Source organism: Gymnodraco acuticeps, unplaced genomic scaffold, assembly GCF_902827175.1.
Source record: "Gymnodraco acuticeps unplaced genomic scaffold, fGymAcu1.1, whole genome shotgun sequence".
NCBI classification, from domain to species: Eukaryota; Metazoa; Chordata; class Actinopteri; order Perciformes; family Bathydraconidae; genus Gymnodraco; species Gymnodraco acuticeps.
In genome coordinates, this window is record NW_022991219.1 from 928502 (window position 1) to 945233 (window position 16732).

General features: G+C 43.3%; 1 protein-coding gene across 3 annotated transcripts; it reads right to left on the minus strand.

The window, feature by feature from the left end:
• Position 1: 1 nt before the first annotated feature.
• On the minus strand, positions 2-16732 carry slx4 (SLX4 structure-specific endonuclease subunit homolog (S. cerevisiae)). Of its 3 annotated transcripts, none has more exons than XM_034239128.1 (13): positions 15855-16732; positions 14433-14640; positions 14125-14343; positions 12554-12786; positions 11474-11769; positions 10723-10960; positions 9902-10083; positions 9002-9148; positions 7536-7705; positions 4740-6883; positions 2098-2197; positions 1625-1915; positions 2-726 (listed from the first exon to the last, which is right to left on the minus strand). In XM_034239128.1, exons 1-13 carry the CDS (start codon positions 16288-16290, stop codon positions 363-365), a joined length of 5028 nt encoding a protein of 1675 aa, XP_034095019.1. In that variant the 5' UTR covers positions 16291-16732; the 3' UTR covers positions 2-362. The 3 variants fall into 3 exon arrangements, with proteins under 3 accessions (XP_034095019.1, XP_034095020.1, XP_034095021.1); XM_034239129.1 differs by having other exon boundaries at positions 360-726; positions 1590-1915; XM_034239130.1 differs by lacking the exons at positions 2-726; positions 1625-1915 and having other exon boundaries at positions 2150-2883.

Consider the following 16732-nt stretch of genomic DNA (forward strand, 5'->3'; position numbering starts at 1 on the left):
GTTTTGTGTGACTTAATTTATTGTAAATCGGGGCACATTTTACTGAAGGTTTTTCAATGCATGACTATTGTGGTCATTTTTCAATACTATCGCATGTGTTAAATCTATTGTAAAATAGCCCACAGCAACATTAACATTTTCTTTTATAACAAAAAAATACTTAAATAATAATTACTTCCGTAAAGGAACATTGCCGTCTTTAAATGGTTTGAAAAAACATGGTAAAAGCAAAAGGCCATTCTTAAGAAAAGGCACCTTTCACATAACAAACATGGCCTCTTCTGCAAGTTATTTTCAGACAAATGTTCAAAGCACTTAAATAACACCAGCCACCTGCAAAGTATCTTTGCAGTCATACATTTTCAAATGTTGGCTGCAACAGCTTTCTTCCTGCCTGCTGCCTTTGCCCCGGTGCCAGTTTTCTTGCCCCGGCAGCGGCTGGCTGCGCGGGGTCCCGGCTTGGCCGTGGTGAAGGTGATGCACTGAGAGTCCAGGTAGTCCACCAGCTTGGCGGCAGCGAGGCGGATCCCTGCTGCTTTCAGACGCTCCTTCAGCTGCGACAAGACCAGAGGTTGGTACTGGAGGATCTGACTGTAGAGGGTTGAGTCTGAGAGGATGAAGGAGCGCACCGCCTGGAGGCGATCCTGAAGACGGTTCACTGACTGGGAGGCAGAGAGGCCGCCGTCACTGTCAGAGTCTGAGGAGAGGCACAGCTCAGAGTTGGACCTGCGGAGAGAGAGAGAGAGAAAGGGGAGATGCAAGTACTGTATTAATGTTTTTCAAAGCTGCTAGTACCATATTAAGGTGACAATACAACAGCATGTCACCCTTATTTCCAAAGCTGTGTCCACTAGAAACACTTGCTCAGAAGAGACAAATACAAGCTTGTTCCCAAATAGACAATATTTTATAAACATGAATGAATACTAGTTTTGAAACCATTATTTTTCTAAATAAATCATTCAAATCAATGAGTGACATACACCAGTGATTTTCAAAGTGTCAGTTTGATGAGTGAGAAAAAAACATAAAATGATGCTTAAATTTGTATTTTTTGGCAGCTTAATAAATAACTAAATTAACTTTTAGAATCCACAATTTCATAGATTATGTCCTAATCTAACCAATACATAACGCCTAGAATCTTTCTAATACATGTATCTTGTGTTGTTCTTTCAACTAAGACAATAAAAGTGTAAATGAATAGCCTACGTACAATTATTTAAAAAATGGACATACATGATGGCATAAGGGGTGCTTGTTTGATCCACAGTCCGAAACCCAAAGAACTTGAACATTCAATTACATACTGTATTTTATCTAGAAAAGCAAAAAAACTCATTTAGGAAGGTGATACTAGGAAGTATTTATAATTTTCTCTAACAACTAAGTTGACTAAATAACTTGAATAAATATGCTAATAAAGCAGCTATTATTTATTTTAAATATTTACATCTATCGATGCATTTGAAAGAAGTCCATATTTTGTATTCTTAGTGTGCAGTTGTGTGCTGGGACGTCTAGGGATGGTGTCATATTGAGTATGAGTTTACAAAGTATTGCTTGAGCCATCTGAACATATGAACCACCTGAGTTGATCCACACACTGGAGGAGACCTTGTACCTCTCGGACTCCTCGCTGGCGGCGGTGGAGGAGGTGTTGGAGCCCTGGGAGGCTGACAGAAGCTCCGCCTCCTCTCTGCCGGCTTTCACAGGGGAGACAGCAGCGGGCGCTTGGGGCTCTTTGAATTGCACTCGCTGGCTGCAGGAGGCTGAAGAGGCGGGAGGGGGCTTCGTCTGAGCCGAAGGGCCCGCCTCCTCCTCCTCCTCGGAGCTGACCAGCTGGTGCGTGTACTGGTGGATCTCCTTCAATTTGAGGATCATCTGGCGCTTTGGTAGAGGCCGAACACCAAACCTGCGCAGAGGAGAAAGTAAGAATCAGACAGATGGCTGGAGACAGCCAGACAGACTAATCTGGCAGTCACACTGTGGGAGGTAAGAGGATGGGCACCTACCTTAATAGCCTTTATTAGAGAAAAACTAATTTGACCCCTAATTCACCCCTTCTTTAGCGTCAGGGCTGACAGTAAACCTCACCTGTTGAGTTTGGTCTTCAGCTCCGGGGTGTCCATGTCTGAGTAGTGGGGCAGGGGGGTGATGGGTACCAGGGTGCGGCGCCTTTTATTACACGATGGTACTGATGAGACACAAACAGGAAGAGATTGTTGGACATTGCAGTGTCAATTTGGCATCAGAATTGCATACGTTAAAGACAACTGAATGCAGCTAAATCAAATGTTCAAAGTTAGATACTGCTTTAGTTAAATCCAGAACTGAATTTCCCTGAAAAAAAACAAACACATGCCCTCTCCCACACTATGTACATAATGTTCAGGGGATATTGGTTGTTTTGTTTGATTACAGTTTCTCGATTGCTAACACACATTTTTTTTTTAAATTGCTCAGTTTCTCAGAACACTAAACACAATTCACAAAGCCACACACCCAAAGTGCAAAACACCTCATTTCTCCTGCTAAGTGAAGAACTGCACTCAAAACTACATAAACACTTACCAAATGCAAACTTTAGCACCAAATATAACACTTAATTGTTTGACCACCCAACTACACACTGCTGAGCATAATCTAAAGCATGTTAATCTGTTATGGGCTATGCTCTGTATGTAGAGGGTTCTGCAGAGAAAGATTGCTTGCTTATACATAAATACAGTAAAGGAAGAAATACAAATGAGTTGTTGAAAGAAATCACATTTGATTCAAAAATAACATTGTGCCACATGCATCTCAGCACATAGCTACTATGTAACTGCTGCTTCCTGCCTCATTGAAATCCTTGGCCTTCCACCTCTTTGTTTCTCAGTCCTTCAGATAAACAACAAAGACATAGTGGCTGGTCAGTGTCTGTGTTGCATTAAAGTAAGTTTACCACAGTACAATGTGCAGGATGTGTGTGCAGTTATAGTATGCAACATGCCAACAATTCAATTACAGTAATGAAGTAAATACGTTTCACACAACAGATATAAGCACTGATATATCATGAGTTATGCAGAGCTACAAACTGGTAACTAACCTGTTTTCAAGTCTAAGTGTCTGGATTACAGAGGCAACAGTACATCGGCTTAGATTAGGCTGAACCCTCTGTCCAGCCTCTCTCATCGTCACACCATGGTTGATAACATTTCATTTCATTAGAGAGTACTCTTCCTCCTCCTCTCCTCTTCCTCTCCTCTTCCTCTTCCTCTTGCTTCCATGTTGGCTTCCATTGTTGCTGTAAGAAAGTACTCACCTGTGGTCTTTTTATAGTGCTAACATCCTGATTGATGAGCCAACAATTATGCTACCAGGTGTTTGGTCAGGTGGAACGTGTTTCTTGATCATTGGTCCATGTGTGAGGCATTTTGAATATCAGTGTTTTAAACCTGCTAACATGTGACTTTATATCAGATTCCTGTGTCTTACGTGGAGAAACGTGTGCAGTGGTTTGCACAAAGTGCCATGTTGATTTGCAAATTGTGTGAAAAGCTAAAAACGTGTTTAGAGATTTGAGCCGATGTTTTGCTCTTTGAGTGTTGTTAAAATAATTGTGCTTTATGTAGAATTTTAGTGTGTTAGCAATCGAGAAAAACGGTGAACTGTACACATCCCTTTCCTACTGCAGCATGTATTAATACTGGAAGTATTTAGGTTGATTGTGTGTGTGAAGGAATTGTCTGACTTTAAATGCAAATCACAAAGGTTTTTGTCATCAAAAATGTTATAATGCTCAACAAATATTGTTGTCGTTTGGTCAATCATTCATGGGAATAAAATAAAACACTCCACTAGTAGTAGCTAAACACCGATCATGTTTGGTGTGTTCATTTAAAGGTGGGGTAGGTAAGTTTGAGAAACCGGCTCGAGATACACTTTTTGTTATATTCCATGGAATGCTCTTAACATCCCGATAGCAATGAATATCTTAAGTGCTTTGACAAAAAATCCATAAAAAATGTCATCTCTGGAAGCCGTAGCGCTGTAAAAAGCACGACCAATCATCTGAGCCGGCCCGGCTAAAATAACTGGATGGCCTACCTGCCTGTCAGCCTTCCATCTGTGCACAAACTTATCTCGTGTCCTCATTGGTCATGTGTGCGTTCGTGTGTGTTGGAGGAGGGGCTCTGTAAGGAAGTGGCAGATTTTTTCCGGCTGTGTATTTTCAAATTCTAGCGCACTCAAGCTGGTTTCTCCAAAATGACCTACCCCACCTTTAACAGCTAACCTAAGCATTTCATTCGAGCTCTCCTGATAACCTGATTAACAGTACTCTGAAAACTGAAACAATGACTTTAATTAAATGAATTATGTCAACAACTTCCACTTAAATGTATTGGGTTAGTTGAAAGCAATACTATTAAGTTGATTCTAATGTTTTTTTTATTTAAACTTGATATTTAATTAAAGTCAATGTTTCAGTTTTTAGTGTAGAGAGAAAATTAAATGAGCTAATTTTGTAAACATTTATCATCCAGTCATGTTGGATTGTCGATCAGACAAAACCACACATTTAAAGATGGTGACTTTAGGAAGAGAAAACTGACAAAACTATGGAGAAACTGGGTTATCAGAGATGTAGCCAGTTAAAGTGGCAATAGATACATTTTTCTGCTTGTCATGTGCTCAGAAAAATAAAAATCACAAAACATCAGCAGTCCTGTTGGGAGAGAGAAATCACTCACTTGGTGTTTTGAGCTGGGCAGGGGGGTTCAGCCTCTGACAGAGAGGAAGAGCCTCCTCCCCCTCTTCCTCCTCCCAGCTGTCCCATATTTTAGAGTCCAGGAGGCTGTTCACGATCTCTGGTGTGTTGTGGGTGGGGGGATCAGGGGGTGAAGGCGTGAAGGAGACGTCTTTATGAGCAGTGGATTTGGATGAAGAGGGGGCGGGCCTGAGGCTGGGGGGGGGAGGCTGCCGCTCGGTGGAGGACGGAGGGTCTTTTCCCAGGCTTTTGGATGCCCCGCTGTCCTCCAGCCTCAGACTGAAGCAGCCGGGGTCCTCGTCCCCGCAGGCGCCCAGACCCCACGAGTCGTTGAACGCCATGGGGGGCTCGTCCATGAAGCTCTGCCTGAAGCTGGACTCAGCGACTTCTGCCTCTCCAGTTTCTGCTTCATCGACTCTATTTCCGCACTCCGTCTCTCCTTGTCCCTCCTCCAGTCTCATCCCCCTCCTCTCCAGCTCAGACCCTGCTTTGCTGTGACTGTCAACAGAGCGCCGGCTGTGACTCGAGGACTCGCTGTGTCTCTGACGGCCTCTGAGAGAGGAAGACGAGGGTGGATCTGAAGGGTCCGACAGCGGCGAGAGATGAAAGCTCCCAAGCTCCGTCTTCTCCTGGCTCTCACATGGCGCCCTGTCCTTTCCCTGACTCGTCCAGCTCATATTGAAGCTGCTGTGGAGCGGGGAGGTGGTCAGGAGGGCGGGGGCTTTGTGGAGCTCCGTGTGCAGGGGAGTGCTGCTGTAAGGCCGGCTGGAGGTCTGGAGGTGGACGGGGGTACCCTGCTTTGAGGAGATGGAGAGCTTAGGTTGGGACAGGGGAACTGCAAACACTCCTCTGTCTTTACTCGCATCAGAAGAGCTTCTTCTTCTAGAACTGAAGTCCAGTTTTAACGCGTTAGCCTCCGTCGGGCTAACGCGAGATGAAGCTCTGGTTGGACTGTTGGAGGTGTGCGGTCTGTCGTTAGAAGGTAAAGCAGGGGGAGAGAAGGATGAGAGGGAGGAAGGGTCTGCTTTAGGGAACAGCTGCATCCTGCACATGCTGCTTTGAGTCTGCGTGGAGCTGCTGGTGGAGACCCTCTTTGTCTGGAGAGGCGTGGAGGGGATCAGCCAGGAAACTTCTGGAGAACAGCCAAACAGATCTGAAGGACTCTGACCCGGCTCTCCATCCGGACTCAACTCTAAACTGCAACTCTGTTTATTCTCCAGGGTGGGGTCATTGGGTTTAATCTGGGTGTAGGTGGTGTGAGTCTGGACGGGGTAAGGGGAAGGTGGGGAAGGACTGCGGGAAATAAGAACGACCTCCATGTCCTCGCTCGAGTCGGACAAAATTATTAACTCAGGCTCATTTTTCTGAGGTGAAACTAGGGAGTGGGGAACGGGAATACTACGCCGACCTTGGCTTTCTCGATTCAAAGTTTGCCCCTCTTCTCCGCCCCCCCCGAGCCCAGGAGACAGACCCGGGATGGGCAGGGTGGAGGTGCTGGGTGGGGGGCTGGGGGAGAGGTCCTCCACTCCACTCGCTGAAGACTGGAGCAAAGTTCTTCCGGACGGGTGAAGAGAGGGTATATGAGGGGCTTGAGGGGATTGTGTTCTAGCGAGGCCGGATGTGGAGGGTACGGAGGGAGGGTCTTCTTCGTAGACCCCCCAGGAGTCGGAGAAGAGGCGGCTGTAGCTGCGCTCCAGGCTGGGGTCCGGTTGCAAATGCTCTTTTTCGTTGAAGCCCGCTGAGCTTTTTTCAGGTTCTGTCAGTTCGGCGAAAACATCATCTCCACCTTCTTCCTCTTCTACCTTCTCCTCTTCCTCCTCCTCTATGCTGTCTTCCTCCTCCCTTTTTCTCTGCGTTGCTGCAAACTCATAGATCTCCTCCAGCTCTTCCTCGTTCACCTTCTCCTCTTCTCTGTCACCCGATGCGAGGTCCTCAGCTTGATGATCGTCTTCCAGTTCTCGCTCTTCCTCCCTTCCTCCGTCTGTGTCCCCGCCCTCGTCCTCCTCTTCGTCCCACATGGAGCTCAGCAGCTCGCTGAGGGTCTGCTGCATCTGATTGTTAGCGTCCTCCTCCTGGTTCAGGAAGCCCTCCGGCTCACATAACTGCTGGAGCTCCTGCAGGTCAAACCTGAGCAAACACAAAAGGGTCGTCACAACACTTTATTTAATATATTTCTCACAGAAAACCAATTTAGATTTGTTTAGAAACTTTAAATAGATGATAAAAACATCTCATAACTAAATAGTAATTAAGGTTGGGGGAGGGGTAATATTCTGAGGCAAAACACAAGTTTCAAAGATTACAGTCGTATATTTACAAGAAAAAGTCTGGAATATTCTCAGATTATAAAGTCTTACTTATGTGAGAAATGAATGTTTTTTTGTCAAGGAAACACATCACTTCACTTATGTTAAGATCAACCTCATAACAACACAGACGTATTATAGTAAATACATTTAGCCATGAATTTGTAGTTATTGAATTTCTCTTTTTAATGCACTGTTAGTGTACAGTTGTATTATTATGCTGCTGTGTTTATTGTATCTTTGTAACTCTGGCACAACAATTTCCTTCGGGATGAATAAAGTCCTATCTTATCTTATCTTGGTAACAATGGCTTTCTAGAAATGTTGTGAGAGCATATGAACTTCAAATGAAATGACATGTTTGACTGTGAATATGTGCATTAAAGTCAGACAGCAACTAATCAGACCCAAATTGTTTTGAATTGTGAGTCAAAGATGTGTTTAATGTCCTGGCTTGTATACTGAAAACTAACCTGGATGCTAGCTCCAGGACATAAGGCTGAAGGGCCGGTGGGATGGAGGAGCGGGCGGTGTAGAGGTACTGCAGCAGAGCTAACACGGCCTGTCCCGGGACGTCGTTCACCAGAACCCTCTGAGCTGCAGGAGACCCCTCCTCCTGTACCCCAAAACCACTTTCATGTACCTGAGAGAGGAGCAGAGGGAGGAGGAGAGGAGAGGTTACATTGTAGACCTTATGAAACATGTGCTCACTAACTGATACGGCTGCAAAAAGTTTGAAGCTTGAATGATTTGCAGTTTTTAATATTGCATGTCTATGTTTTTGCAATCTGAATATAAAGATTAGGCAACCCCACTAATATTATTACTACTATTGAATTTGTCAAATTACATTTCATGAACTGCGTGTGAATTTGCTTTACTTGTGCAATAGGAAAATGTCTAAATAACTGCGTTGTAAAGCCCAAAACGAATTTAAAACATAAATCATGATTTCCAAAATGTACAACACATCAACAAAACGCTCAAATCCATCTCTCGCTATTTAACTGCTGAAAAAACCGGTTTGCTCTCCAGTTTTCTGCAAACGTGAAACAAAATGACATGGTACAGCCATTCCTAATACAAAAATAAAAAATGTTTCCTGTCTATCACAAATTGTTATGCATCTGTTTGGACAAAGCTCTAATAAAAATTAAAAACACAGATTATTTTCATTACAAAATACTCACACAGAAACCCACCTCTTTAAAAACAAAGTGTTAGACCAATAGGTGACAGTGTTTCCCATACATTGATTTATTTGTGGCGGGCCACCACAATTAAAGATCGTCCGCCACAAATGGATCTCATAAACAAAATAAAAATTATTATTTTCTTTTTTTTTTAAATTCTTTTTTTTGTGGTCTAATGGATAGTGAGGTGGGCTGATGATCGGAAGGTTGCGAGTTAAAATCTTGCCTGGAACACCACTACTAGTGTGCCCTTGAGTAAGGCACTTAGCCCTCTGTTACTCCAGGGAGAATGTCCCTGTAATTGGTCATTGTAAGTCGCTTTGGAATAAGGCGTCTGCTAAAGGCCTAAATTGTAAATTATATTTTTGGGAGAGTAAACCCCACAGATCCTCAACTCCGGTGTGTTTCACTCATTAACAACGCAACACAGAGCAACAAGAACATTGTCTACAGTAGCCATGAACTCGCATGTATTATCTTATTTGATAACCCGAATTGGTTAAGGGGCCTTTGGCTTTTCTTGCCGGGGGGGGTGCGGTGCGGTGCGCCCACAAATAGAATCAAATTCTGTGGGAAACACTGGGTGAACATATCCAGTATTGAACCTCTGCTTGGCAGAATGAGGAGGTGAAATGGCTCAAGTTATACAACATGTTTAATTTAAAAGCCTATAATAAAAAAATCATGCAGTCCTGGTTCTGGTATTATCAGCGCTGTGTTGTGCAACACGCAGTGATGGAAGTTACCATTTCAGCCAGCAGGGGGCATCGAGCGTACACCATGAAGGAATGAGCGAAGAAGACGTCTCCACTGTCCACCTGCAGCTGCAGGTCGCTGAGCTGAGGGTTGTTCACCATGCTGCTCAGATCTGAGGTCAGTCTGCTCTGTGCTGCCTTCAGGGGAACACCAGAGGACACAGAGAAGTCAGTGCGTTAGACAATAATATGTGAAGGCCCAGTAGGCATACAATACTGCATGATTCATATGTAGAACATGTCTTTGTCACACAACAGACTTACAGGACACTAATGAAGAGAAATGCTTCTAAGAAAGACAGAGTTACATTTCAGGGGCTTAGAAATCTTAAATTAACTCTCCCAACTTTACAGTTATTAAACAATGTTCTATTGGATGCCGAATGCAGCGTGTCTGCATTCTTATTCCACTCCGCATTCGTTTTACCTGAGTGTTGGTGTAGATTTCCCCAAAACAATATATTTGAATTCCTCTGCAGATGTTACCAACACTTCTGACTCATCTGTCTTGGAGTATAATGCCCACCGTTGTTTTTTCTTTTCTTTTGTTGTACATTCAGTGCACGTTTACGTATGTTTCGTAAAGAAATAAATTGGTAAAAAGTTTTTTTTTAATCTGCAATATGAGAAAAGTAGATTTTGAATCAAGTATTTCGCATTTCTTAAAGTGAAATAAGATAAAGAAGAAGTAAGATAAAAGGGGACTCTAAAACATATCTAGTAGTTGCTTATGAAACACTAAATTGGAAAGAATCTTACCTTTACTAAAGAAAATAATTTCTTGTAGTTCACATATGCATCTGACAAGATAAGGCCAGTAAAACAAACGAAAATTGTGAACTCAGGATCCATTTCAAATGTCAGATGAAGTGTGATTACGAGCAGTCTTACTGTTTGGCGCTCCTGATCGCCCCCTGGAGGATCTGTTCTCCTCCTCGCTCGGATGTGAGCGTCTGGATGTGTGTGTGCAGTTTCTGGCAGGAAGCTGCTCACACCGAGGTCAGCCGGCTCCTCAGGCTCCTCCAGGACGAAGCCGCTCAGACGGAGGGTCGTGATCTGACTGCCACTCTTATCTGGGGGAAGGAGGACACATCAGGACCCGTTAAATCACTACTTAATACAGTGTGTGGGGGAGTGTCTCCCAAATGTTATCACAGACAAACTTAAAATTCATAAAACAGGTATTTATCAAAAACATTACTTATATAAAATATCTAATCATTTTGTATTTCATTTCATCAAAACAATGCAGATTTCTTAACTATAACATAAAATACATTTTCATCGAAATGTTATAAAAGCTGTGTTATTCTGCTTTTAAAAGATACTGAGGAATGTAATCTTCTTGGGACAGGTATGGCTAAGAAAATGCTTTTGGAGATAGAAAGTAAAGAGAACGTATTTATTCAGATATAATTCTAAATATGGACACACAATAATGGACACTTTATGTACTTTATATAACAAATAAATGTTTAGCTTGTAAGAAACAGACTTTCGGTTGGAACCCCTTACTAACTGTGCTGATGTGAGGCTTTAGTTTGCAAACAAACACAAGCCTTTGGGCAAGCAGTTAATGCGCATGCTTAAATAATTGTAAAGCAAATATTTTATAAGACTCTCCAACTTTTTGTTAAAATGTCAGGTTTAACCAGAGCAAGTGTCAGTCACCATTAGATAGGTGTGTATTTCCCCAACATCAGTGTGTTTACCTGGGGCGTTGCGACCATACTGAGTGAGGGTCACGCCGTCTTCAGCCAGCTCCATCAGCTCCATCAGGACAGCCTGGCTGCCTGCTGGAAGCTGCGCCGCCCCCGGGGTGGAGGGGGCCGTCTGGGGGGTGCAGGCTGGAAGAATGGAGACCCCGGTCCCTGTGACAGTAGCTCCTTCACTCACAGGTAGAACAGGAGTGATAGGCCTGGTTATGGTGCTGGAGGAGGCTGCATCCTTCTAAAATAAAATGGAGGAGAAAAGTTTTTCTTTAAATCAGCTGTGATGGGGTTAATTAGCAGCTGGTACTGAATGTTTTTTGCGCCCTCATCTTGGTTTGAGCCGAAGGGCCTTAAACTAGACAATTTCATAATCATGAAAGATCTATAATAAAAACAGGATGGAGGAATAACTGACCACTGAGTGCACATTTCCTGTTAGTGTATAATGACAATTAACTAGTTGACGTAATTTGATGTTTGTTTGACGTCTGTTGTTTAGTATGTTTGTTATGTATGTGTTCACTTTTTAAGTAATCCCTTTTTAAGGAGATTGTGAATCAATTCAAATAGAATACAAATAAATTACAGTTTCCCCCTTTCAAAGTTTTCCAACCCTTGTGTTAACCTTCTGATCTCTAGTTCTTGGAGCTTTTTTAAAAATTTTATTTCAAAAGAACATGACCTCAACATGTCCTTCACATTCCTCATTCAGTCAAACTAAAACAGAATTAACATGTATTTGCCGTCACACCTTCGGCGGCTCCCAGGGGGTGATGAACTCTCTGAGCTCGGGGGTGTAGAAGTCAGCCTCACAGGTGGAGGCTCCGTCCAGCAGGGAGCTCCTCTGCCAGAGAGGGGCCGCCCCGCTCCAGCCAGACAGGCTGCTGGGGGGGCGGGTGGGGGTGGGGGGCGAGGGGGGGCGGCTGCGTAGGAGCAGAGCGGAGACGCGTTCCTGCAGCCTGGTCAGAGCCGCCTGGGCATCCTGCACCAGGAGGAGAGGGGGGGGGCGGGGGACACCTCCCTTTCTCCTCTTTCCACGGCCCTTACCTGCAACAAGAATGAATGAATTTAGGTAACACGGAAAATAAAACCATTGTGAATCATTTCAACAGTTTGTGCCTTGCAGACACATACCACACATACTATTCTTCAATTGTTTCAAGATGAAAAAGGAAATACGAAAACTGCCTCTAGGCCTATCAGAGTCTCTTAAATGAAATATAACAACTTGTTACAGTAAAAGGATTATCAAGACGTTCAGAGCACACATGACTTTGGTTCCTTATTGAATCAAACTTTTGTCAGTACTGATTTAGGTGATTTTTTATTGCACTGCTTTTCTCTGTCTTGGACAAGATTTCCCTGTGCTGCATTGTCATATGCAGCTGAAGCCCTCACACAGCTGAAGCCAACAGCAATGCACACATTACAAATATATATATACAAAAAGTATCTAATATAAATTATATGTAATGTATACAAACCCCACATCCAATCAGAATCACCAGTTATGTGTCCATAGTATAAAAGCAGCATCTATTTGCTCTGTGTATATTCAATACAACTGAATCCTTTGTTTGGATTTATTTGACCATGAACACATTGAGTGTCTGATGCCAGTTTGTTCTGGCTCATCAGTAAAAAGTCATTTCATTCTCCCAAAAACCAAATCTTTGGTCTTTCTATAACAAAATGGAAATGTGGTTGCATATAATAAGCTACATACATAACTTGTACTACACTGAGATGTAACATTCCCTGCTGTATGTCTGTGTTTCATCTAAAGGCTGTTTTGTGTTGACTAACAGACGATATTGTGATGTCACTGTACCCTTGTCTGGCCTCCACTTCAGCGCTGCAGTCATGGAGGTGTTGGGGGCAGCTGTTTGTAGAAGCCTCTCCGTCTCCCTCTCACTCCGCTGCTCCGGTTCCAGCAGAGAGGAGGACAGAGCCAGGGCCACCAGGGTGTCTTCATCCAGAGGAGCCGTCTTCTTCCTGGACTTCTTTCTCGGTCGGAGGCTCGGGATGGAGGGGCCTTTTCTTTTATTGCCACCAGTCTCTGTTCTGAAGAGAGAAAAACAAATAGACAAAGGTTAAAGAGAGGTTTGATTAGGCTTTGTTTGAACTACTGTCGATTGAAGGCAAGCTATTATTGGAAAAATCTATCAGAGATGTGTGTATCATCTTCAAAAGCCACATTTTGAATGTCTCGAAAATGCTTTTGGAGGAAGTGCTTTAATTGTTGGAACCAACGGAGAGCACAGAGGTATGTCATAGTACATTCTTGGTTCAAGGATTAAGGATAATTAATTGTCACAAACGCAGTTGGAGCTCTTTTACTAAACAAGAAAACTTTACAAAACAAAACCAAACAATGACAGAAGTCGTGTTTTTGTACTGGCTTTAGAAGGTTTGTTGTAGCTAGACTGAAGCAGCTGTTGGGGCAATTATGGTATTAAAGCTTAATAAAGTGTAATCCCAGTGTAATTTAACTTTATCTAAATGATATCCTTTCAAGAGTTTTAAATCCTTATGTCTGAGAAGAACATTTGTAGGGTGTGAGTTTTGCTTATTCTGACGGAGAGCACCAGAACACCGCTCCGGGACTTCAAAAATGGCAGTAGCCATAAGGAGCTGTACACATGCTGCAGTTTCTGCGTGGCTGTGTCTTTAGTTGTAAGCCCAGTGGCGATCTGTTCATCTGTCATACTGAGCATACAGTCAATAACTTTGTTGTTATTAGCATCTGGTTAGCTAGCTATGCTAACGAATATAAGAAGCTTTTTCTACCACCAGTGAGGTAAAGGCACATCTTTATATGATCATTATAGTTATAAAAAAATAAGAGAATAAAGTAAACAGGTATAAAATAATATATGACAGTAAAACAAAGTTGTTATTAATAAACATGAATAAAGTTTAAAAGGGGAGTGATTTGTAAAATATCCATAAAGAAAAAGAAAATATGCTTACAGTTCTGTTTCATATGGGTGTTGAGAGATGTATCCATAGATCTCTTAATTTTGCTCTCGAAGTAGCCAATCGGCAACCAAGGTAACCCCCCCCCCCCCCACCTTATCACCTGAATCTCCTCCTAGAGCACCATTGTGTTAGTTTTAACCAAATATCTCTCAGAGGGGCGTGGGGAGGGGCTCCTTATTTTTCATCTAAAGCAACAGACAGGGAATCAGCTCTTTTGGAACAGGGCTGAAACAGAGGGGTTTATGGGATGCTGCAATGATCTGTTTGGTATTTTGAATATATTGATGAAAAAGAGCATTATGTGTCAATTATATTTAAACAAAGATCCTAAAATACTTTATATCGATATTGTGTTAACTCATCATTTTCTCTAGATAGCATCTGATATTAAGTTACTACGACACAGCGAGGTGGTCTCACAGTGTGTTGGTGGCGGGGACATTCGGGGTCTCCTCAGTCTGTCTGTGCAGCGCCTGCAGCAGCACCGCCGGAGCGACCCCCATATCTGAGGAGCAGCGCTTCAGGTGGGCCGAGCGACTCTTCTGGGACTTGAACTTCTTTCCACAGATGGGACAGTCGGGGAGCCCAGGAGGCGGGGGAGGGGGAGCAGGGGCGCTCTCTTCACTCTGATCCAAACACCTGCAGAGAGGAATCAGTCTCAGTTTCAGCCAGGTGGATTGTGCGCCCACTGATTAAAATCTTCACAGGTACAATGTGAATGTGCACACCTGTTGAGATGCTGCGTTCGTCCCTCTGGGGTCATGTGTGACAGATCTCTGTGGCAGATCTGACAGAAGAAGAGCCCCCCCTCCTCCAGGTCCACACTCTGGACCCCTGCTGCCTCCCTGTCCAGCTCCTGCTGCAGCCGCAGGGCCAGAGCCTCGTCACCGTCCTCGGGGTCCGGAAGGAGGGGGGAGCTGGAGGACTCTGGAGGTCCTGAGTACAGAGGGGAGGGGGCACATACAGATACAATTAAAAGGTGTGCTTAAATTACAATTGTGTGATACTAACTGGATGATATGTGAAAATGATATTGTTACTGTGCATTATGTTCTGATTTCATGATTTAGTTACAAGTGTGTCTGCTCTTAGCAATAGAGCTTCAATACTACTTAGGGTTGCAAAATTCCGGGAATTTTCAAAGATGGAAACTTTCCATGGGAATTAACGGGAATAAACTGGGAATTTTCTAAATTGAAGGTTGACTTAAATATAGTTGGGGAAAGTATATTTTAGCATAATCTTGACTAAAACAAACAGATGCCATTCAAGTACACTTGAATATCCATGCCATTCCTCAATCACATGCACATAGCACACTGCTTACTGCATGGCTATTGAGACCACACCCAGAGTTGGATGCTGAGGAGGTGGACATGTTAGGCTTGTTTCAGACAAGCGAGACCTGCGCAGTTGCACTTGCACTTCCCATGGCAGTTGCACTTCCCATGGAAATCTACCGGAGATTTTCCGCCCCTTTGCAACCCTAATACTACTACACTAATACTACAGATACAAATAAAAAGTGTGCTTAAATTACAATTGTGTGATACTAAAGCTAGATTATATATTAGTATAATATTCTGACTCTGTATAATGTACTGATAGTGATAATGTGATCTGTGCGTCTGCTCTTAACAATAAAGCTTCAATAGAACTTAACAAAAAACAATACTTAACACTGATCTGACATCCCAATCTCTGCAATTTCTCAGTTTAGGCATCGTGATGAATATGTTAAGCATTTGAATATTTTTCTTTAAGCACATGCCGCTGGTTACTTCCTGAATTACATTTATGCAATCTTCATCTTCAGAAACTTTGTTAATTCAATTCTGGACCAAGTAAGTAAAATGTGTAAGGCCCCTACACCCAGTTCTTTTGGAGGTATTCAATTATTTTGTTTATTCCAGTAAAACCTCACAGACCTAATAGAAGTCTCCTTCTGACATATTTTCATGTTGGGACATATTAACTGTCCCAAATTAAGGATTCATGCACTGACTAGGACATTTTAGTCCATTAAAACCAGGCATATAAAAACCAAATACAATAGAAACAGACAGTGGGAGGAAGCAATATCTGCATTCCCTCTACAACAATGCTTCATATCAACAATCTGTGCCAGGAGCATCATCATAGCATCTCACCTTGTCTCGGTGCCAGTGGTGGGGGAGGCTCAGTCTCCTGGTGGGAGGGCTGGCTCTTGTCCTCGTGCACCATCTTCTGTGGACTGGCTCTCTTGAACTGTTGCATCCTGTGGAGGACTTTATCTTTGGCAGTCAAACCTATCTCTGCTCTCTGCCTTGCTGCTGCTGAAGGTACAGCTAACACCTCAGCACCTCCTGCACCATGCCCAGTTCCCCCACCCACCACAGGCTGTTCTCCGTCCGCAGCAGCAGTACTAACAGACCCAGAGTCAGCAACATCTCTCTTGGTATTTCTTCTCCTCTTGTCTCCATCGCTTGCCTGACAGGAGGGCTGGTGCTCTGCTCTCTTTGGCTGTTTGGACTCACCTGGTTTCTTGCGGACTCGTTTTAGAAGCTTAGAGCAAATGTCCACAAAGTCCTGGTCCGAGTCATCCATGATGGAGCACTTTGTCTCATATTAGAAGTCCATCCCTGCATGTCCTGTTACCAGCTAACGTTAGCTAGCTGTTTATGCTAACCCTATATCCTCACACAGGTTTGATGCATTTTCTCTTTAGTTTTAGCTTTCCGCCTTATCACTGTTTATTCACCAGTGTAGAAATAGCAATTCTAGTTTATTTTTTAAAATATCTGCGGCATTATGTGTCAATTATATTGCAATTAGAACAGTCAAAAGGCCGCTAAAGTGGTTTGTTTTCATTTCAAAAGGAGTTATTCAACCGCTTTATTCTGAGCTTCTGGTCATGTGACGGTGAACGAGCGAATGACTAGGCTTGTTTGAGACAAGCAGACCGGGGCTGCAGTAGAATAGTCCATTTAGTTTAGGAACCTTCCTAACCGAGTGAAATGACCCGGAAGTCCCTCAGTGGCAGCCATGA

What these genes read in the sequence shown, in the direction of transcription:
- slx4 (XM_034239128.1), bottom strand. Translation starts at nt 16,290, where the DNA reads ATGGATGACTCGGACCAGGACTTTGTGGACATTTGCTCTAAGCTTCTA. An exon ending in GTATGGTCGCAACGCCCCAG is followed by an intron (nt 10,084 to 10,722) that starts GTAAACACACTG and finishes TCCTTCCCCCAG; the next exon opens with ATAAGAGTGGCAGTCAGATC. An exon ending in GCCCCCTGCTGGCTGAAATG is followed by an intron (nt 7,706 to 9,001) that starts GTAACTTCCATC and finishes CTCCTCTCTCAG; the next exon opens with GTACATGAAAGTGGTTTTGG.